The sequence below is a fragment of the Manduca sexta genome, chromosome 27 (assembly GCF_014839805.1).
Source record: "Manduca sexta isolate Smith_Timp_Sample1 chromosome 27, JHU_Msex_v1.0, whole genome shotgun sequence".
Lineage (NCBI taxonomy): Eukaryota > Metazoa > Arthropoda > Insecta > Lepidoptera > Sphingidae > Manduca > Manduca sexta.
In genome coordinates this window covers 13,605,252-13,633,112 of record NC_051141.1, presented here as the reverse complement: position 1 = coordinate 13,633,112, position 27,861 = coordinate 13,605,252, and the positions used below count along the sequence as shown (strand labels likewise).

At 36.3% G+C, this 27,861-nt stretch overlaps 1 protein-coding gene across 1 annotated transcript in view; it reads left to right on the top strand.

Moving 5' to 3' along the window:
* The first annotated feature begins 1,561 nt into the window (after positions 1-1,561).
* Positions 1,562-27,861, top strand: part of LOC115455736 — a 36,617-nt gene continuing 10,317 nt past the window's right edge. The window contains exon 1 of the mRNA XM_030184409.2: positions 1,562-1,608. Coding sequence (XP_030040269.1) covers positions 1,577-1,608 — 32 coding nt within the window. The 5' untranslated portion in view covers positions 1,562-1,576. The remainder of the gene's footprint in view (positions 1,609-27,861) is intronic.

The window sequence follows — 27,861 nt, the reverse complement described above, 5'->3', positions numbered from 1 at the left end:
TGATTTGTAATAATATGTATGTTTGAAAATTGCCTTACTGTATTCACAGCATACAATGTTTGCGAGCAGCTGAGTTACATTCGAAGAAAATAAAGGAATTCCGGCAAAACCCAATTACTGAATTTTTTATCAACCAGCAATTATTAGGGTAGTTCGATACAGGATATAAAAACACTTAAATAATACATTGATAGGTTCTCCACACGGTGTTTAAACATTCACTACCAAAGGATTCAAAATTCAAATCAACCCATAACGGAATCAGCGGAGCAGTCGCGTGTAGCTGCGAGCAAAAGCTAGCTCAATATATTTTGTAAATCAGTTGGCGGGAGATCTCAGCTCGCAGTACGGGCGTTATTTTCGTGAGGCGTAGGGGGCGACCAGGGTGGCAGGGAGACGCAGGGCGAGCGGTGAGGTGGCCGTATTTCACAATTAAATTTTTCTGGCGCGATCTCACCGAATGTGTACGCCGAGTTACGCCGCACTCCTTTTGTAGGGCGGTATGGACTGCGCTTCGCAAACTTGCGTCCTATATTATTTATTTTACTGGAGAATTTCATCATTCCCGCATAGGTGAGATAGACGGAGTTCTTTAGGGTATTTTACACGTTATTGATTGTTTTAGGCTATAAAAATTCCGTCAATGGACTGTTAGATTGCAATATATAGCTTCGACACTTACACGACAATTACACCTATAGAAATTTTCTTAGATTTGCGTTGTCGCGTTATATGAATTATTTTATATTACAGTAACAGAAATACAAGAGTTAAGTACACAAGAATAGCATGTATGATGACATTGCGGTTTATACTAGAGCCAACAAGTGCTTATAACCGTAGATATTGCTATGATCCCAGGAAAACTCCTTCATGCATTCGAAGTCGCGAGCAAATCTAAATATATTATATTATTTAAAAAAAAATGAATCTCTATTTCCCTTGCTCTTCACGTCACGCATGAAAGGACCGAACAATTTCGCAAATAGAAAATTTAAGAAAACTTAACGACAATATAATTTTGCATAACCGTCAGTTGTTTGAGACAACTGTCAGATGAACACACCAGAAATTAAAATGAAGAATGTTTTGTATCATAGAGCATTACAATAATAAACATAATAATGTATTTGAAAAATATGAATAATTAAAATAATTATTCAAACACATATTATGTTTTTTTATTCTGAGCACAATAGGAGACGGGCCACACTAGGCGGCACCGCGAAGAAGCGGTGCCGCTTCCGTCGGAAGCCCGCAGCCATCCCTAACACGCCGAAGAAGGCCACCGCGAAGTTTTAGATGGTATGCCGTGCGTTGTATATATGGTTAGAGATTCGTCACTCGGCCCGGCCGGTCATTGTCAATTCCGGGCGGCTCAACGCCGCGCCGGGTCGCCAGGCACGGTGACGCCAACATAACCGCTCAGTCGCCCCCCACAAAGGCTGGGCGGTAGTCATAAGACAAAACAAAAAACAAGTTTAGCTTGTCACATTTTCCACTGGATTCGACCGAAGTCGCAGATAACGTCCAGGTCACGGTGTGAGTACACTGTGTGTGCATTGTGCGTGTGTTAATGTATCTTTGCGAGTGCACGTGGAGCTTGTGGTGAGTTGTGGCTTCGATAATAATTATTAATTATTATACTGTTTATCTTTTATAAGCTTATACAGGGTGTCCCAGAAAATAATGTCAAGCGGAGGTCCAGAGAGAGAGTACCCTTTGGGGTATCCGAATCACCCTCCATGTATGTTCAGCGATTTTTTATAGTTTTCGAGTTATGAACATTTTTCTGAATTTTTGAGAATTATCGATTTGAACGATTAAATGTTTTCTTTTTAAAAAAGTACGAGACTTATTCGAGATTTTTTTATTGCAATAAAAAATCTATAGCAATAATTAATTCTCATTAGTTGTACTTTTTTTGCTAAATTCAATCAGCTTCGTAACTTTAATGAAAATTATGAAAATGTCGGTGTAAAGTAAAAAACGTACGTTGTATGAATTATAACTTAAATTTTCTTCAAACATGTGACTTCGTGGTTTTAAGGTAGGTCAACAACTTCTCCAGACTCTCAACTTACATATTCATTAAAAAAACATAGTCCTTCATGGGGGCTATTTTGGCTAAAATCAGCCTTAAAACGCAGCGAGGTGAAAAATTCTTAAAATTTCCATCAGATTACAATAATTTTTTGTCACGTCTCATCATTCCTAAGGTTAATTAGTTTGTTAACTAACTAAAAAAGACTGCAAGAAAGCTGTGAGTTAAACATTTGGCATATTCTTATGTTTAAGTTCAATTAATTTTGCATGATTCGTTCTCGTGATTTATGATTTTACCTGCAATTACAATGGGCCGAGGGGATAATAGACCGAATTATTGCTATCTCCCTTACTCTTGTTAACAAGAAGGGCAGCGTGCAACCGACGTTTTATCTGACTCATTTTTTTATCGTGGTTGCCTAAGTTATGTGCAGTGATATATTTTTTTTTTAAATTAAACTATTTTTCGGATTTTAACGCGGTTTTACTATAAAAATCGCGATTGCTTCCGAAAAATAGTTTAATTTAAATGTTTAACATTCGCGTAAACATAAGAAATCATTATAATAAAAAGTTGTCCATACTATCGACAGAAACCACATAAGGCATTTTTTTTAAAATAAATGATATCCGAGTAACGCTTTATTAATAAGTAAACATTGTAATTTGAATATAACATTTTTTTTTCTTATCGTGAAAACTATAACTTACCCTTTCATTTTTACATATATTTTTTTAAAATAATTATGAATTATTCTTTACTTTACTAAACTAAACAGCCCCTAAAGTTTGAGACACACTGGTGCCTAGTTTAATATCGGAGCAACGACGACATAGCGCCACGTGCGCTCGCAAAGATACACTAACTAACACACGCACAACGAACACACACACACAGTGTGCCCGCACTGTGACCTGGCCGTTATCTGTGACCTGCGATAACAATTTCGTTTGTTTGTAACTCTCTTTTATTTGCTTTAGAATCAATAAGTTTAATATTTGATTTGCGATTGGCAACTTTCGGGTGGAATTTTACATGTGCATCATTGTTTCAATTTACTTACATCTAATATTGAGATATCAAAGAGTTTGTCAAAGAGTATTGAGGCATTTTTAATAGATATCTGTATGAAATACTTAAGTTATATCGATTTTCAAATAAATTTAAAGACAACATATATATATATATATATATATATATATATATATATATATATATATATATAACGGCAGGCTAGGTGTATGCTCGTTATCGTCTTCCATAGCTTATTACTACTAAGTATCGTGGGCGTATGTGGGGATATGTGAGATCACAATAGCCGATGTCAGATTTTAGTAGTTGTAGTTTTTGTCCCAAAACAATTATAATTCCAACAACACAAACTACTACGGAACGCGAGACAGTCTCCACGCACCCACAGCACTAGTCTCCAATAATATTATTTGATCACTTGATCTAAAACCAACTGAATTACTAATTTTTCATAGGCTTGTCATTCTCTTTGACTGCTAGCTTTTCGGCCTTCTTGATGTCGTCTGACATCCTCATTGCGCTGTGTAACGAAGATTCTGTCGAATGCCATAAGATGGCATTGGCGTTCCATTTAAAAATCAACTCGATGACGACATATATATATATATATATATATATATATTTGGTATATAATATCAGCCCTGTATTATATACTGTCTCACTGTTGGGCACGGGCCTCCTCTGCTACTGAGAGGGATTAAGGCCTTAGTCCACCACGCTGGCCTAGTGCGGATTGGTAGACTTCACACGCCCTCGAAAATTCCTATAGAGAATTTCTCGGGTATGCAGATTTCCTCACGATGTTTTCCTTCCCCGTTAAAGCAAGCGATAATTCACAAAGAATATGTACACATAATTTTTTAGAAAAGTCACAGGTGTGTGCCCTTGGCATTTGAACCTACGGACATTCGTCTCGGCAGGCCGTTCCACAACCAATTAGGCTATCGCCGCTTTTAGGATTGTATTATTTTTACTAAAAGTATTAATAATAAGCACCAAGCTTAGAAATATCAACTAATAATACAAGTTCCCTCGCTCCCGTTATGGCCTGCGTCATATTGGTGTTTTAGAGACGACGCCCCACTGCTCGATTACATCTTGGTTGCTCAAGCAACCGGCTTGCCGTAAGTATCTACATTACTTTCAACTCGATAAGACGTTGTTAAAAACTAGAGAATCGTCCGCGTTGAAACCGTAGATATATTATCCGTAATGTATTATGGTATTCGTACCCGCGGACATTCGTCTCGGCAGTCCGTTCCACAACCAACTACGCTATCGCCGCTTTTTAGTAAAATAATTATTATAAAGATTTATGAAAAACTAATTTACGCCATTCCGCTTCATATTGCTAGTGGCACTCGAGACAGCGCGACGAGGAATTTAATATCTTTAGGACACCGTAGACGAGTACACCACTCTACGACAATTTTTCAAAAGTTTTTGTTATTGTTTTGATTATTTTTCATCTCAGCTGTATTTTGAAATTCGATATGGAGTAAGTACCTATCTTATCATGATAAGTTGGATGCGTTCAATACTATCCCAATTTTTCTAATCACAAAAAAATGTACATGTTAAAACATTTCTTATAGAATCAGCCTCTTAGCTGTTGCACTGTTGAGATTAGCGCATGAGACATGTCAATCTCTTGTTGAAGGTTTCCGCCTAATAAGGAATATTTAAATAGAGTTTCATAAAATATGCTGAATCTAGATGTGTCTAAGCAATCTAAAAAAATAACTTATAAAAAATCTGCAACTTCCATACAGTGCACAATAAACATTATTCTAAATCCCCCGGAAAATGGTACCCTAAAACTATCCTTAAATACAAATCATTCTCAAAGATTAGGGTTGATCAGTCTCGGTCGACAATGCACCACCTGTTACGACTCCCTTGGGCTAGCCTATACGAATCGCCATAATGCTTTCCGCTTGCGTATCAACAAAAACAACTCCCTATACATTTGTGTTAAGTTCTAAAATACCTTGGCATAACTAACTTTGTGTTTTGTATTAAATAAAATCCGTATAATGCGATTTGTATGCGTTCAAAGGTACAAATTATGTGTGTTAAATAAATAGTGTAATTGAAATACGATAGTTGTGTATTTTGCATCGCTATAACAAGATTACCTTTCATTTAGTTGAATCCTCTTGTTATCTTTATTTAATAAAATATAGACACGAGGTATATTTTTACAAATAATGTAAGTTTACTTTAATATATTGCAGACCGTAGGCTATATATATATATATGAATATATAAATGAATCCCTATTTCCTTTGATCATGCCATAACGCATGAATTTTTTTGTATTATGTTTGTTATAATCAGGAGAAGGTTCTAATGAAAGAAAAAATTGCGCGGAAAATGAGAAAATTTAAGAAAACTTAACGAAAATATTAATTTTATATAAATTTCAATTGTTTGAAATAACTGTCAGCGATTGACAGAATGCGCGCTGCAAATTCATAGTTAAGACGGGACAACTAGTACAGGGGCCTTATTCTCTATCCCGCACGTTATTTTGACAGTGCGTAACAAGTATGTAACACAACCCATCATGTTTAGTACTATAGAAATTTGGCTTACAGAATACCATTCGACACACATTTCTCGAAGATAACATGACACGGCCGCGTTACGCGATTTCACTATCATACAGAATAAGGGCCCAGTATAATAATAATTGCTATTATTATATGTAGGTATGTCGTGAAACACCATCCTACTTGACATTACTGATAGTGGTTACTGGCATTATAGAAAGTCTACAGGGTAAAATTGTTACTATATACGTACAATCAGCAACAAGAGTAGCTGAACAAAATGAAAATTTTAATTCGCCTTTAAAGATTTGGGCTCTTATTAACAATCGTTTTTTCGTCAGTAAAATAAACAGAATTCTAAAACATGAATAATAATGAATTGTGCTGCTTGCGGCTTTGACCGCGTGAAAAGCTTCTCGCTACAAAAAAACCTACTTCACTGTAGTGTCATTTGAACGATGCCAGCGACATCTATTTAAAAAATATAAAAAAAAACGAATATTTCCCACAGGTGCCGATTAAAAAGATAAAAAACGCTGAGTGGGAATTTTAATCGAAATCCATAAAGCGGTCACTGCGTTACCATTTTTACAAACATTCTATTATAATATATTATTAGTAAGATACGATTTATTTCTTCAACAATAAAATATTATTAAATAAAAATCACCGAGATGTCTTTCTATTACATTGCAAATTGCATAATCAATAATTGTACAAACAGCAGAAATTATTTCTATTAACCCAATATAAAAGTCAGTATGACGATGACATTAAGCAACATACAGGATAATTAACGAGCGGCGCCGATTGTAGGGAACAAGTGCGCAGTGCGTGCCTGCGAATGAGCGTCCCTCATCAATAACACCATGTATTAATGTCACCATTGTCTGCAACCCTTGCTTCTACCGCAGCTCTAACGCATTGTGTTTTTACGATGGCTCGGACGAGAATGATACCATGTAATGCATAATGTACGAAAATTAATCGCACGAAATTAATTTTTATGTTGAGACGAGCAAGGAGCTAAAGTAGCCTGGCAGTGCCACTCCTCAATATTAAGTCAATACGCAGAACTAATACTTTCTAAAGGATTTTCATTTATATGGCATTGTAATTGGAATTTCACTTAGGCAAAACTTATCAAATCATCGAATTATCTGAATAGAACTTGTAATTTGAATTCTACAAACTGATCGAAGCTGTTTATATTTTTAATCGTTATGCTGACTTAGGAATTCGAGGAGAAGTATTCGAGTAGAAATATCTTTTAGCTGACATGGTTTGGTAGACTGAGGCGTCAGGCGCTCTCCGAGGCAGGAAGATACCCCTAAACGTTATATTTTTCAGATGAAAATACGAATTATTCGCACAAATAAAGTATAATTAAACATTATTATTATAGATTTACATATACACTGATCACTTTCGTGTCTTGGTAATTCAAATGGCCAAATAGGTCGCATTGTAATGAATATATTATGTATACACATTTATAAATATTTCATTATAGGCTAACGCGAGAATGCTAATAAAATAAATCCCCGGCTTATCAGTGACTCGTGCGATATAATAAAGTATACGTTGTACGATTATCTAGGATTTAGCTTTCAAACATAAATATGTGGGAACTGGTGGGGCGTGGTTGATTATAATTTTTAAGGATTTTATGTCACCTCATTTTATTTAAGTATTGATTAAAGCAGTTGAACCTTACACCATTAAATATATGGATTTAGTTATTGAACACAAAAAATGACTTATTTCTTCTTGAAATAAAAAAAATAAATTATGTGGCCCACGCTGTGAAAATAGTTTAGATTTAAATGTTGCATTGAAGGAGTGAAGTTATTTTCCCTATAGCCGATTATACTATATGCTATTATTAATTTATACATAACAGAAAATAAAGCTCTTTCGACTTGGCAAAATTAGTTTAAAAAGGGCCCAAAATATTTTTATCATCACAGCTAAGAACGCATGAGTGTATAACATCAAGAAGTGTCGATATAACTCCAGGCACTATAACGATATATATATGTATATTCTTAATGTTCCATTTGACACCTTACCGCGATTTATACTTTTTTTATTTTACTCTTTAGGCATTTATTATAAATGTGCTAATAATTACTATTGTTCTTGATTGTAAGGTAATTATTTTTTTATTGTAATTTTATTGTAATTATTACTTTATTGTAAGGTAGAAATCTTTGCCTTAAATAATTCCAGTAAAAGATCAATAAAAACTGGCTATAAATTTCTCTAATCTGATGAATTAATCTGTACCTTCAGTCTACATTTAGGCATTGACAAATTTCTTTAAATCAATATTTAAGAAGTAGATGATGGTTTTTTGTTTTCTAATCGACATTGAGGAGCCCATTCAAATTCTCGTTAACTTCGACGTCCAGATGTTACTCTTATTAAAAAAATTATCCCAATCCGAGATGCTTTAACCGTGTCACGCTATGTCATCCCTTTCGGGCTAATCCGATTATCGGCATCTGCCAAGCGACCTGTCCATTTTAATAGCATTGACTTGTCCATTGTATTCTACAAAAAGTAATGAAAAAACGTATTATCAAATACGTGTTTACTGTTTATTGTGAATTACGTTTAATTTGCATATAATATTATTGGTTTTATTCTCGGAAGACATAGAGCCGGTATATAAGAATTAATAAGATTTAGATATTATAAAAAGTTTTTAGAACATTTTCCGTATGTTTTAATATTGGTGGTGCGATAGGTGATAATAATCGACAAACAAGATAATTATATGCATTATTTACGTCTACTTATAATATTGTTTCCATTTATTTAAAATTCTGTATAATCTGAATGCAAATAGTATCTAATTAAAAAATATACAAACACGAATTAAGAGCCACTAAGCTTAATATTTTTAGAAGTGGCATGAAAATAATCGCTACGAAGTTTAGAATCCCCACGAATTAATATCATAATACGCTTTAAAATGCAAACGTTGCATGCGATACACGAAAGTTTTTTCAACAATTCCATTTCAGTTTCAATTCATAACCATTCCGAGCATAACCCGTTAGCATTTATTCGCGTTCTGACGTCTTTATTCTGCGTTCCATCGGTTAACCACGTATATGTCAATTAAAGTAATAATGTAAATCTAACAATATTTATCACCTTTTAACTGCATTACAGTGAATGAAAAATGTTAAGGGGAGGCTTACACCGACTGATGGTTAAAAGAGGCTAAAGAAGAAGCTGCATCTATAATATAAAAATGAATCGCTGAATGTCTTGCTAAGCGCAAATCTCTAGAGCAGCTGAACCGATTTCGCTAATTCTTTTTTTATAATATTCTTTGAAGTGCGCGGATGGTTCTTGCGGAGAGAAAAAAAAATAAAATTGCCTGATAAAACCTAAAAACAACAGTTTTCTGTATTCCCATACAAAAGATTCGTAATAATACTTAAAAGTCAATTTGAACTTTAATACCATAACATAAAGTTTAAGTGTCAGTGGAGGGGTACCGGGAAGGAAAAACAATTGAGTGACGTTAGTATCGTATAAATATTAATGTCAATATGTCGACTGATAGACGGTACAAATGTTGCCGGGTCAGCTAGTTACTAATAAACATTGTATAATATTATGGAATATGTTTCAATAAAGGCGTTTCATCTTGCTATGTCAAGTGAGATTTAACATCAGATAAAGCAATACGAAACATTGTATAATTATGATAGAATAATACAATCTTTATTAGTTAGATGTGTTGTAAAATAGAATTTAAAAGTAAGTAATCAAAAAAAATGTTTCGAAATTATTAAAGGACCTTGGAAAATGCAGAGGGGTATTCCTCGAGATTAAATAGAATTTTAACGATTCTTTTTGCGTTGGCTTCAGTACAGCTTCAACATGCCGTCAAAATATGAAAAATATGAATGTTTGAGCTTCGCTCTTCGAAAATACAGCAAGAAACTTCTCATATTAAATAAGATGAAAACGATTCATATTATATTCTATTCAAATTATTTTATAAGCAAAAAAATAAATATAATAACTTTTAATAAGAAAACGTCAACGAAATAAAAAAATAATTTAACTTGTTATTAGGGTTAACCATTTTTTTGGCGCCGATGGCTAATTAATACATGACAAAATACAGCGTTCTGCATTTTAAGAAAATTAATAATTGTATTCAGGCACCTATTGGAATTGTTTTCAAACAAGTTTCATTTAATAACCTAATGAAATTTAACGGTACATAATGCAGCTATTTTTCATCTTAGTGGACTGGAGTTGAAAGGTTAATTAGGAATGATAATTGCTGATCAAAAATAATAATAAAATAAATTGTAGATAATTGTTGTAATAAATAGCATGAGAAAATACAAAGCTCATAGGGTCATCTAGTAAAATGTAGGTTTGGGATATTAGAATAATGTGTCTTCATAAACCAGGTTTATACATTATAATGTAGTACCAATATATAAGTAAAACCAAAGAGTTTTTGTACTACCTAATAAATTTTTAGTCCAAAGTGTTCAGGAGTAATTTTCATTTCTCTAATGGAAAATTTATTATAATTGCGTTCAAATAAAACAAAGCCAGCGTGGAATTAATATAAAATGTTAATCAGCCGCACTTTGCATAACTGCATACTTATAGGTATAATTACTGAGGTTATCTCATGCTATAGATTGCAGTTCCTTTAGTTTTTTCTTTTTGAAGAAATCAATGCATTCACTATATCACTCTCTTTTAAAACATTGATCGACATTAAATCCAAAATTATGAGATTGGTTTTGACGCCACTTAAAGTGAGTTTAAAATGAAAGATTTACACAGGGATTGTTAGTTCAATGATCAATGTCTGTAAACAGATTTTTGCGAAGTAAGAGTGGTATGTTCCTACCGAATACAGTAATATTTATGCCCCTTTCGAAGTTATATTTCTAAACCTAATAAATATAATAAATAGATACAATGAAAGAATGAATCCCTCCTAATCGATTTTCGATCACGACGACCAAGCTTAGCGAATATCAGCCAGGTACGCAGGAAATATTAAAGTGCACCAGTGAGTGAACAATACACAAATGCACTTTATGTTTCTTCCTCATAGTCCGTTGAGACTGCATTCGACATGACCGGAGAAAAAGCGCAGAACGAACAGATTTATGTGTACTCGGTATCACACTGCCAGCTTCCTTACTCAGTTACAATTATTTTGGCCCGACCAGGGCTTCGAACCCAGAACCTGCGCGGCAATCTTACTTGAACGCATTATAACAACGCAACCAACGCATTCAATATATAAAATAATATGAGTAGAAAGATCTGATAAATTGTAGAACAAACGACAATATATTATTCTCATTGTAACGGTTTTTTTTCGGTATCGAACTGTGCAGTCTACACCGCGGGAAGCCTGCGAATGGAATACTGAAGTCCTCCGGCTTAGCGGCTACGGAGGCCTGAAGGAAAGTTGGCAGGAGAGAACGCAACACTTTTAAGATAGGCGGAGGAGAGAAGGACAGAAAATGTTCGCATGTCCTCGTAGGCCTCAATGTGTAGTTACAACCATGAGGCATACACACTTTACTGTGTACCTAGGGCCGCGACCATTCGGTGTGGAGACCGAGCGCACTAACATTGTCTCGGGAGTGGGGTCGTATTAAGGCATCGAACCCGAGACCTCAACACTGCAGTCGTAATGTAATACGACTACACCACCGACGCAATCTATAGCATTTATATATTTTTTTATGGGTTGTAAATTTCTTAACACTTCTAAAAACTACATAAAATACGATAAACGCGCCGTCTTACTGGGGGAGAGCTTTAATGAATGATGCAGAGAAATATAAATGTTGTGTATTATTTAATATATTTTTGTAATATTGAAAATTCTTCCTTAAGGTGCGGCTCGCTCACAATTTAATTCAATTATTAAAATTTGGTTGTAGAGGAAACCCGACTCTACTTTAAAAGGGATAAGATTGATATTGCGTATAAATGGTGCAGTGGCATGAAATGGTAACCATGCTAAAGATTCATGTGGATTTCCGCCGGGATGATATAACAAGCGGTGTGTCAAAGCCGTCAGAGTATGTTCTTGATGCTTTGAGTGAAAAAGCATTGCAAGATATATCTTGGCCGATATTAACTTGCCTACGCTCAAGTTGCTTTTAAATTTAAATTGAATTCTTATTATTAACACAATAAAATATTTTATATTGCATATTATATTATATTTTCGTACGATGAACACGTTATATAATGCGGACTAAAATTATTACCCAGAAGAAATTAGGTTTTGCCAAAGAACCGTTTTGCCGACGGGACGGGACTTCGACGACGCTGGATTGGTGTAATATACTAGAATATAATTTTATACCAATTAGTAAGTATATTAAACTGTTAAAATCTCGCAAGTGTCGCGTCGCCGCATCCTCCCGCTTTGTCCACTGTTTATCGAAAGCGTTAAGTATGTTGCTGTAATATATTTTTGAAGTCTAATTATAAGTTTACTTTCCTTGTTCTTTCCCAAATCTCTATATCACGATCCTTGCAATCTCTTCCTCGCTGGGTTTTAATCATTCAGATCAAATAAATTGAAAGAATACTGCAATAAAATCGATAAAAATTAGACAGATGATATCGATTTCGTGAATTAAACTTCGAACCGTTTATAGTGCAAACAGGGCGTCTCATCGGACGGGCGCGTGCCGCCCGCGGCGTGTGCACGCGCCCTTAAGCCGGCGTCGACGCCGCCCGCCACTAAACGTCAAACGACGCGATTGATAAGTCGCCCGTCTGCACGCCCCCGTATTTGCACACGGGCCGTTTTATTGCCCCGTGGGATGTCGTTCATTGTTACCGCTGGAATAAATACAACTCCGCATGCGCTTGTGGGAAAAACAATATTGCTCGATATTTCAATTGACTCGTATGTTATCCAAATAATAGCTGGATCAGATTAATCATTTTCTTGAAGTATGTATGAAGACAAGTACCTTCTCCCAAATAATTTAATTGGTAGAGAGCTAAAGTGACAAACTGCACTCTTAGATAAAGTATTAGTGGAACTGTAATTTAAAAATGTCGAAATTTCGTGCTAACTCGCTTTTGTAAATTACGTATACGTATTGCTTTTTGTATTTTTTGTCCCAAAAAGTCTCATGAAGTAATCACGTCATACTTACACAAGATGACTAATTTATTCCCAAAGAGATAGAAAAATGTGCACTCAGTGTACCCACATTTCGATAGCTTGTATTCATCTCATGACGTGATAAAGCGTGAACCAATCGCCCTATCGGACACAAATTTCAATATCGAACAACTGTTTCTTCGAAAAAATAAATTCAATCGTTAAAAAACATATATAACACGATATTATACAAGTTATTAATAGTGCAGGTTAACTATTAATCAGCAGATAGGCAATCATGATGATAATAGCACCTGTTCAAATAGTCACTACATGCAGGGCCGCGGACGGCGGTATCTATACTCTGGGGGAAATATCGCAATTTCGATTTTTTTAATAACTCCCGACGAAACAAAAGGGGTGTTATAAGTTTAAACAGTGTATCTGTGTAGGTATGTCCGTCTGTGCCATCATAGCTCTCAAAACGAATGGACCGATTTTAATGCGTTTTTGTTTTTTTTGAAAGCTGATGAGATTCATCATGAGCTCATTCCCTACTATCATAAGTCCGATTGATTTGTTTGTGTACTGTTATTTTAGTAGTTTTTACAACATATGGCGTTCTTGTGCTGCAGCATCAAGTAATCTGCGTGATACCCAACTCCTGAGTTACTTACAGCAGATGTGACGTGTTCGGGTTCATAAAAATGGTTTTAATGTCTAGGTGTTAGATACAAGATGATTGACGCCCGAGGATAATAATAATTGCAAAAGGTTGAAATATTAAAAAAGGTAACTAACCCTCGACACAAAAAACTCAACATGGTAAAAAATTTAATATGTTTAATTTTCCGTTAACTTTATTATATAGTAAGTAATTAGTAATATTTAACGCAAACGTACTCGCGTGAGAGGACCGAACCCACGCTGGGTGATTGAAAATAATTCTTTAAAGGTACAATGGAAATAAAACAATTTGAAGAGATTTTTCTTTTATATTAGCAAAATAGTAGAAACATTAAATCTCCCCAATTAGGTGACCGGAATGAAAAATCAGTAACCTTTGTTCTAGATTATTTGTTCTTATTTTAATAATTTACAGAGAGTTTGTTTTGCTAATAACTTTTATTACGGCGCATATTAGTTGGTAAAGTCAAAGTCATCAAATCTAACCATGACGATAATATAGTATCATAAAACTATTTGACAATATAGTTGGAAAATGTTTGCCTGTCCTCTAGGCCTCCACCATCAGTAAAGTTTAAAATTAATAAAATAATGTAATCGGATAAAATCGGATAAGGGTTATATAAGTCAAAAGTACCACGAAATCGTAGCTTAGTTTAAGCTATAAAAGCAGTGACTCTGGTTCTCTTAGCACCACCATACATTCCACAGACAATGCTACGACGTAGAACATCAATACTGTGTGCAGTAAAACAAAAAAGGTGGATAGCTTTTCTTAACGCTGATGGGAACTTCAAGTTGATTTTGGGAACTTAGACCAACTTCAGAAAAGTTATTAAAACATCCAAACTTATCTTGCGAACGTCAGATCTTAACTAAGTATTTTTAATTTTAACAGTGATATTATCAGCTCTTTTTAAGGCTACACAGAGGGAATTGAAAGATCATTCAATTGTCAACATGAATGATGTATAAAACGCTAGTATCACCTAAATATTTTTAGAAAAAAAAAACGAGGCATGGAAAAACCACCCGAGCCTAGCTGAATGCACTTTACTAAATATTACATGATGTTGCTCGACGACCACATCCATAACCCTGACTTCGACATATTTTCGTTTCACGCACCTCCGCACAAGCACCACAAAATCGACGTTAGAGATACACGCAGTACGGTTACGTTGTATGTTGTCATCGCGTTTACATATACGTATATAGCTGACCGATTGGACGTGTTTATAGGTACATGAAACAATTTTCGTCGGACAGTTTTCGTTGGTACCGCAGAATGTATGTGCATCAATTTGTTTAATATTTTGCACGGATGTGTTTGTAAACACGCTTTGCTCGTATTGTCTTTCTATAGATAGTTTTATGTGGCGAGTGTCCTTCGTCTTTGTGGCGCCTGTGTAATGAACAATGCCATGAGCTAATCCGCATTCGTGTAAAATGAAAACCATCTTAGCCCATAATTATTTCTTCATTTTAAAATATTGAATATTTCATCTATGTTATGCTAGCTAATCTTGGCAGGACATGAACCCCATGAATATGTACGTTCATTAGCACCTATTTAACTATATATAATAGTACATATATATTTCTTATACAAGTATCGCAGTAGTAAAATTTATACAACTCATAAAGTAATAACTAGTACGCCTTCAGATCTACATACCAAGCGTCTCAAAAGCTATGGCCGCCCAGACGATCCGTCTAGCCGAGGGTCTTCACTAAATGAAACTATCTTCCCGATTCTTTATATAGGTATAATATATTTTGCCATTTGTATTATCGTTCGTTGTATTTTATTCGCGTTGGAGAGGATTATATTTGGAATTCAGTTTGTCACAGTCATCTTATCAATTTGCTAACCTTCTATAATTAAAAATTTAAATATTAATATATAAAGAAAAGGTTCCAGTAACGTATACAAAAAAATCTGACACCTACTTTATATTATACTGTAAATAAATACACACTTTCCATTACAAAGAGTCCAAAGTAAATTAAACGAAGCTTCATACGCTATCGTCGCTCAACATTTCATTAAAACGATCTAGTGCTAAGATAATTAGTGATTGTCCTCTTTGTGAAACGTGTTCAATACTTTGTAAAATCGTAATCACGGTATAAGGAGCTGCCAAAACGTATTAATATTCATATATAGGGTTCATTAGAGCAGTCGACGTGTGGACAAGTGGATAGATAATATCGGTGCACGGGGCGGGCGTGCGGCGCGATTTCCCACGCGTGCGATGCGCGTGCGCGCACCTCCCTGTTCACATTCATACCTGTGTAGCCAAACAGATGGGACAAGTGGATATAGGTAAAATTCCTTATAAAAGTACCTACTTTTACCTTATCTTCTAATATTATTTTTAATTGTAAAATATAATCTTAAAATATATTTTATGCATCAGTGAAATTTGCACGGCATAAATGCTACTCACACACAACTTATGGAACCTCTATTAACATAATAATGAAAAACATGAAAATTTCTCAACAAACCAGCAATCATTATTTGCGAATATAATATAGTAAATCAATGACAGATTCGCCATCTAATCTATGTCAAAATCGCCCTACTTTTACAAAACAGTGAAGCTGGACATGAGAACGTTCAGTTGTTGTATTGCAACCCAGTATTTGTAGAGGCATGATAAATTGGCCGATAGTAGTAACGTTTTAATATTTGTAGTAGGAAAATTATAACGCTTTGCGAGCGTCACGTGAAGCGCGTGTTTATTTTGCATTAATAATTTTGACATTGGCAACTATTTGCACGAGTTACGAAGTCCGGCAACGTCTGACCGACGTTTTATTCCGCTTTTTATGTGCTTCAAGTTTGAGTGAAATGCTGTACCCTGGAAATGTATGAAAAACTATTTGAGCGAAGTTATTTTAAAATCGAATGAATTTCTGATTCCTGATAAATTTTCACTACGCGCTTTTCCGGGGGATAGGGGGGGTCTGTTATCCAGAAATTAGTCTATCTGCATGCCATATTTTATCTGAATCGGTATTTATGTTAACATCCCCGTACATTATGTTAAATGAAATACTGGTAGCGACTTGAGGCGATGAGGAGGCGGACTGGACTACTTCCTAAGCCTCGCGAGCTTTTTATCACCTTATTTACCAACGTTGCTGAAGCATCTTATCTGTAAAAATTCCTCCGCACCAGCCTGCTAAGGCCGCCAAAGCAAGGGGCACAAAAAAAGAAGGCCTCACCAAATTCCGCCGTCTGAAACCTCGCTTCAGCTAAGATCGCCACTGAAATGACTAAGATTTTCTAGTACTAATTTCGTGTAATTTTATAAATTATAAATTTATACAATATCATTGAGCGTTTGTCCGAATATTATTTTTTTTTAATAATGCAACTAATTTAACACGTGTTCAGGCACTAATATAAATTAGCAATGATGTACCAAACTAGCAAGCGGAGCGGTCTGAAAATTATGCTCACCTCAAAACATAATTAGTCATTTTCTTAAAACAGGAGATATACTTACCCATTTACTTTTTGCACCCTCAATTAAGGATTAACAAAATTAAATAACTATCCCATAATATAAAACTACATTGGCAGGGTTCAATTATACTATGAAATTCCATCACAATCGATTTTGTTTTGCCCTTTTTCATTGTTTTCAATTTACTGTTCGAAACGAAAATCCGCATGAACTGCTCTAACGTTAAAAAATCCTATCAAACAAATAGTTTTAGAAGTACCTGAATCTCTATCCATCACTGTATAGGTTCGTCGCGCCATTACTAAGCCCAGAAAGTGAAAATAATAATTTAAAATGGTTACTATAGAAATCTTACCTGAACTCATGCATGTTTTATCAGCGTCCCTTGCCATGCTGTCCACGTAGTAGCAGCGGGGCTTATTAGTAAATTTTTAATTAAATGACTGGATTAATATTCTTTAAATGAAATTATAACCACTCACGGTATTTTACCTTTTTTTGTTCCAATTTTATTAAAAAGGCACCCAAATATTATCGGATTATTTCCAAAAAAACATCGTTTAGACATAAAAAATACATTTACATAAGCACAGATTATTTAACCGATGCTTGCATTGCAGACGAAGCTCTTAAATTAAACTGATATGAATTCAGAACCACAATTTAATTGCCTTTGTGGCCGCTCAGCGCCTCAACCGAGATATTGGTGCAGCGAGCTGAGGTCGATATTGAAATTTTGAACAATCTGAACAAAACCGTTACCCCGGCTGTATTGCTTAATATTTACCCGTTGCATATCGATTCTCTATTTAACGCGTGGTACCCTATTTTGTTCTAAAAATTTTAGTCGTTTTACGACGAAAATGAGGGGCGGAGTTAATATTTACTAATTTTCTTACATTACCGCCTGTAAGTGCCCTACGTTAGTGTCCGTGTGTAAATAAAATACTTTATTTATCACGTAGGGAACAAAGTTGCACTTATGATACGTCAAAACAGTGTATAAGAATAATTACGATTATTTCTAAATATCAATTGGAATTACTTATACAAGTATGGACATTTTAAACTAGGGATAAAATTTATAAGGAATAAATACAAGGTACAGTTGGGCAGTCACAAAAGTAGCTGAACAAATTCAAACTTTAAAACTCTTTTACAAATTAACTTCAATCGCCATATTCTTTTTTCTTTATCTAAAATAAAGTGAACTCATTGAAGTTTATGGTAGTGAAGAAAAAACGATTGTTGATAAGATCGCAAAAGTTTAAGCGTGATTTTCATTTTGAATTTGTTTAGCTACTTTTGTGGCTGATTGTACATACCAAAGTAGCCAGCTGGGGCTGGCAGGTTGGGGGAAATAAAAGGATAACGAGTCGCGATCGTCGCTGGCGAGGAACCCCAGTCTAACTTACCAGCCTTGACTTACGTGATGTCTACCGGAAGAAGAAGGGCAGAAAGGAACTCCGGGCTTACTTTTTTATCATCCATTGTTCATTACATCTTTTGTATTATTTCTCCATCAGTAAATCTTAGTGTACATAAAGTGATTTTCACTTTATGTGTAAATGAAGTGATTTTGTAGCCTTATTGTGCCCTCGTCCGTCGCTACTCGCCGACCAATCAATCGACAATAAATCTTTATTGATCCACACTCTTAGTAGAAAATAGGTTTGTGCCTAAACAGGACATTTCTATTAGGTATCTGTGATTCCCTAAATCTATGTCACCATTGCCTATTTAGCCCTATTTTTGATGTTGTAAATATCTACTATGCGCTTTAAGTTAATTACATTCGTAGTTTCAATGATTCACTTACTCCTATAAAATCTTTTAGCCTTCATTTAAGTTCGCGATTATAATAGATATAGGTATGTACATACTTTTAGCGGACGCCTACACACTTCACATTTCTCTTAAATTTAATTTAGGTTTTACATCTCCTGCCAAAAATTGAAGTAAATAGTATTTTGCTTTCAATGTCCAATAATAATTCAATTGAAACTTTTTACTTATTTTTAATTAACACTAACATGTTTATTAATTAACATAACAGTATACATGCTATTAGCTCTAACTAGAGTTAAATAATATCCGTGATAATGCATTCTTAATGCCTCAGTTAACTTAAACCGAGCAGCTATAGCGCTAGATTTTTAATGTTATATATTTACACGGTCGGTTAGCCATAAACATAGACTTGTATTATGTACTAATTGAAAATACGCTATCATGGATGTTTGAGTATCAATATTTACCCTAAACACAAAGCATTAGTACTTAACACATAAACCCAATAACTAATTAACATCGATATATATATGTATATATGTACTACGTACCTAATAATACGTAATATGGGTATCATCAGATAATATAAATAGTGCATAACATCTTTCTTCTAACAATTTTTTTTAAAGATTAAAAAAATACTTGAAAACCTTCGCTCGCAGTAAAGGAAAATCCTGGCTAAATGCAATATTAAGTATCGTTTGTTTGTTTTCGCGAGGACGGAGGTACCGGGCCTCCGAGTAATATGATCCGGGGCCATGAAATGAGCGGCGAACGACGCTGTACATTCAAATCATGTACGTATGAGTATGTTCAATTCTCCACCTTTTAATTTAGAAACGATAAAAATAAATTAGCATCAGTTTTCCAACTGTTCTCGTGGTGGTTAGCGTCAGCCGTATACAAGGTACACCTGTCATGGCCCACGTCCAACCGTCGTACATCCGTCATGATGGCCCACGTGTATGATACTCGTAAAACAATCTGTGTATACAGGTTGGTATATAATTAATTGTATTTTCGAAACGTTGCATACATTCCATGACATAAAATATATGTACAATAAGCACTGGAACCCAAATGGCGACGTGAAGTAAACTTTACACCATAGAAAAGTCTGACTTCGCTGATTGATATAGTTTTTAATTTTAATTTTGTTTTACATGCTACAGAATTGTTTTATGTACCATTTATTGACTACGTACGTATATTTAGAGAAAAAATTAATTAAATTTCACCATTTAGATCTGTCACCTTGCGAGGGATAGTCATATTGATATTCTATGTTAAAGTCATTCCACTTAACATCAGCAGCGGTGGAGACACTTTGTTGTAACCATATAAAAACATATAATCAGAAACACAACCCGTATGGTATGGTCTTATATAGATTTGGTAAGCTAATGAGTGATCAACGGTTGCGGTAGTATTTAAACATAATAATAAAGTATATTTAAACATATGGCCAGGGAAATTTTAACTTGATCGAAAGAATTTAAAAGAAGGATGTTTCTGTACATGCAAAAGAATTTCATAACATTCTCATTCAAATTCTACTCACTATACTATGCCATATTAATTAAATTCGATTCTATCAGATTCTAAATCGATCCAAATAGCTCCAACATAAATGAAACAACGCGTTGCACCAACCCAACATTGGGCACGATAAAGTCAGATGCAAAAAGACTTTTTTATTGCTATGAATGACGAGACGAGCTTTCCGTTCATCTGATGGTAAGCGATACGACCGCCCATAAACAGTAGGTACATCATCCAACACATTGATCTACAAAGTATTATTTGGTACTCCACTGCGCTCGCCATCCTGAGACATGAGGTATTAAGTCTTATTATGTCCCGTAGTTACACTAACCGCAATGTCCTTCAAAGTATTGTATAAAATAATATCAGCCCTGTATTATATACTGGTATACAGGGCTGATATTATTATTATTAGATTATATATTATATACTGTCCCACTGTTGGGCACGGGCCTCCTCTACTACTGAGAGGGATTAGGCCTTAGTCCACCAAGCTGGCCTAGTGCGGATTGGTAGATTTCACACACCCTCGAAAATACCTATAGAGAATTTCTCGGGTATGCAGATTTCCTCACGATGTTTTCCTTCCCCGTTAAAGCAAGCGATAATTCACAAAGAATATGTACACATATTTTTTTAGAAAAGTCACAGGTGTGTGCCCTTGGCATTTGAACCTACGGACATTCGTCTCGGCAGGCCGTTCCACAACCAATTAGGCTATCGCCGCTTTTAGGATTGTATTATTTTTACTAAAAGTATTAATAATAAGCACCAAGCTTAGAAATATCAACTAATAATAGAAGTTCCCTCGCTCCCGTTATGGCCTGCGTCATATTGGTGTTTTAGAGACGACGCCCCACTGCTCGATTACATCTTGGTTGCTCAAGCAACCGGCTTGCCGTAAGTATCTACATTACTTTCAACTCGATAAGACGTTGTTAAAAACTAGAGAATCGTCCGCGGTGAAACCGTAGATATATTATCCGTAATGTATTATGGTAAGATCAGAAATTAGTATTAAAACCACGGGAAATATGTTTTTAATTGTATGTTTTCCCTTACCCTCATCTGCGTACGCCCTTGGCTAAATTACATAGGCGTTTTATCGAACATGTCTACACAAATAAACTTTTATTTTTGAAAAGTAATAAAACGCAGGTGGACTCGCGAGTAACACGTTGTTTTCAATAAAAACCGTAGTCTAGTCTCGTGTAGAGTTTAATGAAGGCGTGTTGGAATACCCAGATGATATTCCACATATGATGTTTGAACAGTCATCGAATCCATCATATTGACCACTTGACCTCAAGCAGCAGTCGGTCAATTCGGACGCCCCGGCTTCGCGCAGTGGGTGTTCCTAGGGATTTGCGCAGTCTGATTTTCAATATATGACATTGCTATTTAAATAATCTTATTATTATTATTATAAATAGCAATACATATATGGGACCATTGCCTATTTGACGGTAATGCAAATACTTGTTTCTAACAAAGTTATGTTTTAAATTCAAAAACTTTATTCCTCCAATGGGTTCTCTCTGATATAACGTGAAATATATTGTTATCTGCCTTTCCGTTGCCTCAGTCTTGCACATATAACATTAAGTTCATAACCTTAACTATTGTGAATCTCATCGACGATGACATGTTACGAGATCCACAATACTGCGTAGTTATTTATGTAACAGATTTTAATTATAGGGTAATACGTGTAACAAAATAATATTACTTACCTACGATACGATATCAGAGCTAAAGGCCAACATAAATTAACTGCACGATTCAGCCAACAGCGGAATCTATACCGGGCTAAGATCGAGCGTAAAGGCAACAAGGCTAGTAGGTAGTCCATCGTTGGCTACACATCGGTATTACCCGTAGCTTGTTTGTAAGCTCTATAGTCGAGGTACACCGCGCTATAGACGAATCTATTCTGTTCTGGCCCTGGTACGGCTAAGACACGCCCTGTGGTTTAGTGTGTTTGGAATAGTGTACCGACGCAACGTGACGTACCAAACAACTAACAATACATCCCACCTCCCCTTCCCGAGGCAATTCTTGTGCGCTCGATCTCCACGGGGAGACATTTATTGTGACCCTAGGCACATAGTTCCGTGTATACACCTCATAGTTGTAACACATTGCGGCCTATGAAGGCTTGGGAATATTTACTGGTCTTCTCTCCTCCGCCTATCCTAAGATGGTTCCTTTTTCCTTCTCCTACACTTCCTTCCCCAGATATTCCCTCCCAACTTTCCTACAGGGCCCTGCAGTCGCTAGACCGGGGGATTCCAGTATCCCATTCGTAGGTTTCCCTCGGTGTTGACTACGGGCTTCGATATAAAAAAAAACTAAGTCCTTGCATCAATTAAATAAAGTGAAACATAAATTGGCATGAAGTATCGAAAATCTAAAACAGTTATAAAAATATAGAGCAATCCAGTTATATCCAAACAAAATAAGGCAAGATTTAGGAAGTATGAGTTAGACCTTACGATCTCTATAATAGTGGGTTCTAAATGTTGTGGGAAATGGGAATATCCAACAAATCCTGAGATGTGGCGATTGTTTGCGCGTTATACAGAGGACGGCACACGACGCCCCGGGGTACGTATTTCGTAATAAACAATGGTTTGTATCGAGTGGCCTCAGCAATACTTTTTTTTTTTCCTAAAACATGTTATATGAATATTATCTACCAGTTTGCTACAGTACAATGTGCATGATACTGAGAAAAAAATTATTCTATGTGTTTATTAAAGTATGTTTCAACATGTTGGACTTTTTTACAATCTACAGAAGATTTTTTTAATCGTACAGCACTCGTTACAGCTCTTTAGCAATAACTCGAACACTAAAATGTATGATAAACCAAATATCTAGATCAAAATATCTAGTGACATAAAAAATACACAAACAAATCCTCAATAACAAGTCATTCAACACAACTAGCAACAATTAAAACGAAATAAAAGTCAGCCGAGTCGGAAACATTTAATCATCGTGTGATATCAATGGGCCGTTGTGTGGGGCGCCAAACATGGGAGCGTGTCGCTTTTTGCCCGATTTGATCCGGGGGGCGACATGTGGCGCGACGTGACGCGGGAATGCCGTGCCAGACCACGTGACGCCGCGCCGTGTCGCCGCGCCGTGACGCCGTGATGTCACAAAGCTCGGATTAAAGCCGGCTTAGCTGTCAGCTGGATACTACTGATGAAATTGTTTATACGTAATTAATTTTCAGTATAGAGGCCTATACCTATACAATTTTTACCTGTAATGTAACTACCAGTTATTAATTATTTTTACAGTAAACTTGGCAGCCCAAATTTTGTAAAAAAGGTAAATATCTATAGTAACCTTCTTTTTATTCTTGTTCAGGTTCTTTTACTTTTACTCTTCGATTAATACATCGATTAAGTACAGTATTATCGGTCAGCTTTTTTAAGTTGACTAGGGTATTAGGAATGCATTATCACGGATATTATATAACTATTTATATAAGTATTTGTTTTTACCAATATCGAAGTATATAAATGGATTATACAAAGCTTGGTTTAAAATTGACAGACAGCGCGGAGTATTTTAATTAATATTTCCATTACACTGTTTAAAACTGTGCCAGTTATGAAAATTATTATTACAATATACCCATGAAATTACTCTTTTTATTTAGGTACTCGTTATATGTTGTTTATCCTATCCTATGGATTATTGTCTTTTTGAAAAGTGTATAATTCCCAATGATTTCTTATGTCTTTCTACGCGAATATTAGAAATCGAAATAAAATTACTTTTTGGTATTTTATCGCAATTTTATATATTAAAATTTCTCCTGACGTTTCAAAAATTTTGCAGCCTTAGGTCCCAGTACGTACTGTTAGGATACTGACGTTACTTCGATTGAAATAAAAAAAAATTCAGCGACTACAGTTATTTTCACCAACAACGAATCGATCAGTACGACTGTGTAAGACCATTTATGCCGGTCTGTTAATGGTTATTGTTTTTATATGTCGTATATATTGCTTACAGTACTGAGATGAAGGTCGTCTGAAATTATTTTACTAGTAGATATTTTTTTCTATATTCAATTTATTTATACAAACCGCGATAAAAACGTAAAAGTAGATTTATTTCTATACAGTATTCATATTACCATGCATGCTACAGACTCACCCCCTTATTCATAAACGTTATTTATGGAGCATTGCTGTGATAACAAGTCTGTCTCTAAGTGCCAATGCATGGGAGCCTTGTTATCACAGATATTTATCGGATTTTTTTCTGATAATTATCGATTATCGATTATCGCATTGCATGCCCTAGTCGTAAGGCACGGTGACCCCAACATTACCGCTCAGTCGCTCCCCACAAAGGCTGAGCGGTAGTCATAACGCACTTTCTCTGCGAAAACAAAAAAAACAAAGGTTGAAATTACTCGTCGTATGTCATGATATGTCATTCTCGTACCTAACATTACCTAACTAGCTTTTGCTCGCGGCTTCGCCTACACCAAACGTTTTCATGTGACAAAAGTAGCCGATGTCCTTTCTACTGACTTATTCCATACCAAATTTAATCGAAATACGTTCAGTAATTTTTGAATTTACCGCGTTCATACAAACGGACAGACTAAGCGGGAGCCTAATTTTACAGAACATGCATCCACTGTAAAATTCAATTGAAACGATAGATTGCATGTTTTACCCTCATAATCGCATAACTACGAGTAATTTGCTGAGGAACGTGGATCACTATTCAATTTTCAGTCTCAATTCCATGGATTTAACCCGCGTGTTTGATATCCGTTCATTTTCTATTACAGCATACGAGTAGGTATTTATATTAGAAATTGTAAAGTTCAGGCATTAAATGCATTCGATTCGTAAAGCGAAGCGAATTCGAAAAGTTTATTTTCGTCCAATTAAACCACTAATAACAATCTATCACACGATGGGCATAGATAGCTATCTCGATGAATCCTTACGGCACTAGTTTCAAACATTACACATTTTTGTTTTGTTTTTGAGAGGCACTGCGAGTCCTTAAGTGGCCAAGATGATGGCGACCCTATAAAGTGTCACGATCTCGGCTCAGAACGGCCACTAAGAGAGGATGAAACATCAACGATTATTGGAATGGCGAGAGGTGCGCAAGTGACCAATCAGTTTACACGCAGGCTGGAATTATCGTAGGGGTCGGGGGTTGGGGGACGCTTCGAGGACGGAGCCGCGGTCGTATGGAGTGTGTGAGCTTTCAGCTGCTCGTGCTTGAGGCGAATTGCCAGAGTTATATCGTCTTCTGGGTCTGTAAGAATGGAACGCGGCATTCTCCATTTCGCGCGGCCGAAAGGAGTGTAATTGGAATTGAGCATAACGAGCGGGTTCGGATGATTGACCGCCTATCGAAGTAGCCTCTGCTGGCCATGTGCATAAAGTGCCTGATGGTCAGCATATCGGTGTCCACGTGGAGGTTACGATTGCGACCACAACGTACCACGGGGCACCGAGGGCACTTCTGCTAAATTTGTTCTGCAGGACCTGCAGACGAATCGAGCAGACGGTATATGCGCGAACGCGGGCGACGCGTAAGTCTTGATCGGCCTGATATACTTACATAGTAAAGATCCGAATCTTGTTGCGGATAGACATCTTACCGTGTTTGTTTACGAGCCAGTGCAGCTGGCCCGTCGTGAATGCGGCTCGAACGCTTACTGCGTTAACATGTGGGACGAAGGAACTTTTGATCAAGGATCACTCCTAGATATTTTATTCTGGCGAATTGCCGCTTCCTACAGAACAGGATAATCTGGCTTTTAGAGGGATTGATTGGGATTTGCCAATTGCGAAACCACTCACTGAGCTGGTCGGCGGCGGCCTGCAAAGTGCGAACCACAAGATCTCTACATGAAGAGTAGATCGCCATGTCGTCCGCGAAGAGCGCCACATGGACGTCTTTGAATCTCGGAATATCGCTTGTATATAGCGAGAAAAGAAAAGGAGAGAGCGCGGAGCCTTGTGGGACTCCGACTGAAATCGTATGACGGGAGGCAAGAGATCATTCAACGCGATATTTGAAACCGCGGTTCGACAAAAAGTCTCTTATGATGTGCACGAGCTGTTTGGGCACGTTGCTTTCTCAACATCGAGAAAAGAGCACCGGTATAGAGATTATACTTGAATTTAGAATAGACATGCTCCGTGATGCGGAGTATCTGATGCACGCAACTGTGCTTATTTAGGAAACCAAACTGCGCAGGAGGGAGCAGATGGTGAGAATGAGCTACTATTTTGAGACGGCCGAGGACGATCCGCTCATAAAGTTTCTCTATCGTACGGAGTCGCCTAACCACTTGGGTGATAGATTTTAGAAACAACATGACCTATTGTACCCTGAGCGGAGTGCTGGTGCTAAAAGTTGTCTGATCAACCAATCGTTCGGTCGCCAGTCAGAGACGCCATGCCCCGCGCATGTTTTCACGCGGATATCTACATGACTACAAGCGAAGAGTCAAATTCTTTACCGACTGCTATATTATAATAGCTGGTTTTAGCTGGTAGACGTATTCGAATGCAACTATCAATACATCGGTAACCTTTATTTATTGCTTGGAATTTATTTTTGCCACATTAATCATTCAAAAGGTAGTGGATATAATAATATAGCATAATATTTTGAATACCAATGTCTCCTTGGTTTTTAGTGAGTACAAAAATCGCATTTGAAAGTCATTTTGCTAAAGGCATCCATCTAAAAATCATTTTCATTTTGTTACTCTTCTAGTTTAAACCAATATTATAGTGTTAGTGACTTTTTTATCAATTTAACAATAAATACGCAATATATAAATAGTAATATAACCATAGACATGGACTAATATATTATACCACTCGGAATAAGTATCCCAATATTTTATGAGTTTATGTTTTTAATAAGCACGCCTTTTATAACTTTGGATCTATACATCCGGAAATTCTATATCTGAAATATGTACTGATCGTATGTTTATTACAAGGAAAGGGACTTCTGGGTGTGCATGCCTAGTTTTATTCCGGTTTGAAGGACATTGTAGCCAGCGTAATAACATTGGAATTACGTGGCTTGACGGAATGTCTTCAATTGTCACTGTACCAAAACTAAAATGTTCTAAGCGTTGCTCCCATTCCGCCTCCAGGAGTTGTTGGAGCCGGGTTTTTTCATTAACAACTTCCTGGGGCGCTGGTCTAAAGCCCCGCGCAAGCAACATCTCGCGTCACAGATACAATGACGCAAGAGTCTTCGCCTCTAAATCCCAAGGGGGAAATCTGGCCAGAAGGCAGGCCGCCTCGTAAGAGATCGTACGATACCCTCTGCTAGCCCTGACGGCCATCACTTTTTGTGGTCTTCGCAATACTACAATGTTCCGTGCTGTCAGGTGATCAGCCCACACTAGTGCCCCGTATAGGGCCATAGACCGTACGATCCCTGCATAAAGCTTCCGGCAGGCGGAGTTAGGCCCTCCAAAATTAGGCAGAAGCCGCGCAAGCGCCGCTGCACTGCTCATAAGCCTGGAGGCGAGCCGCTGGAAGTGTTCCA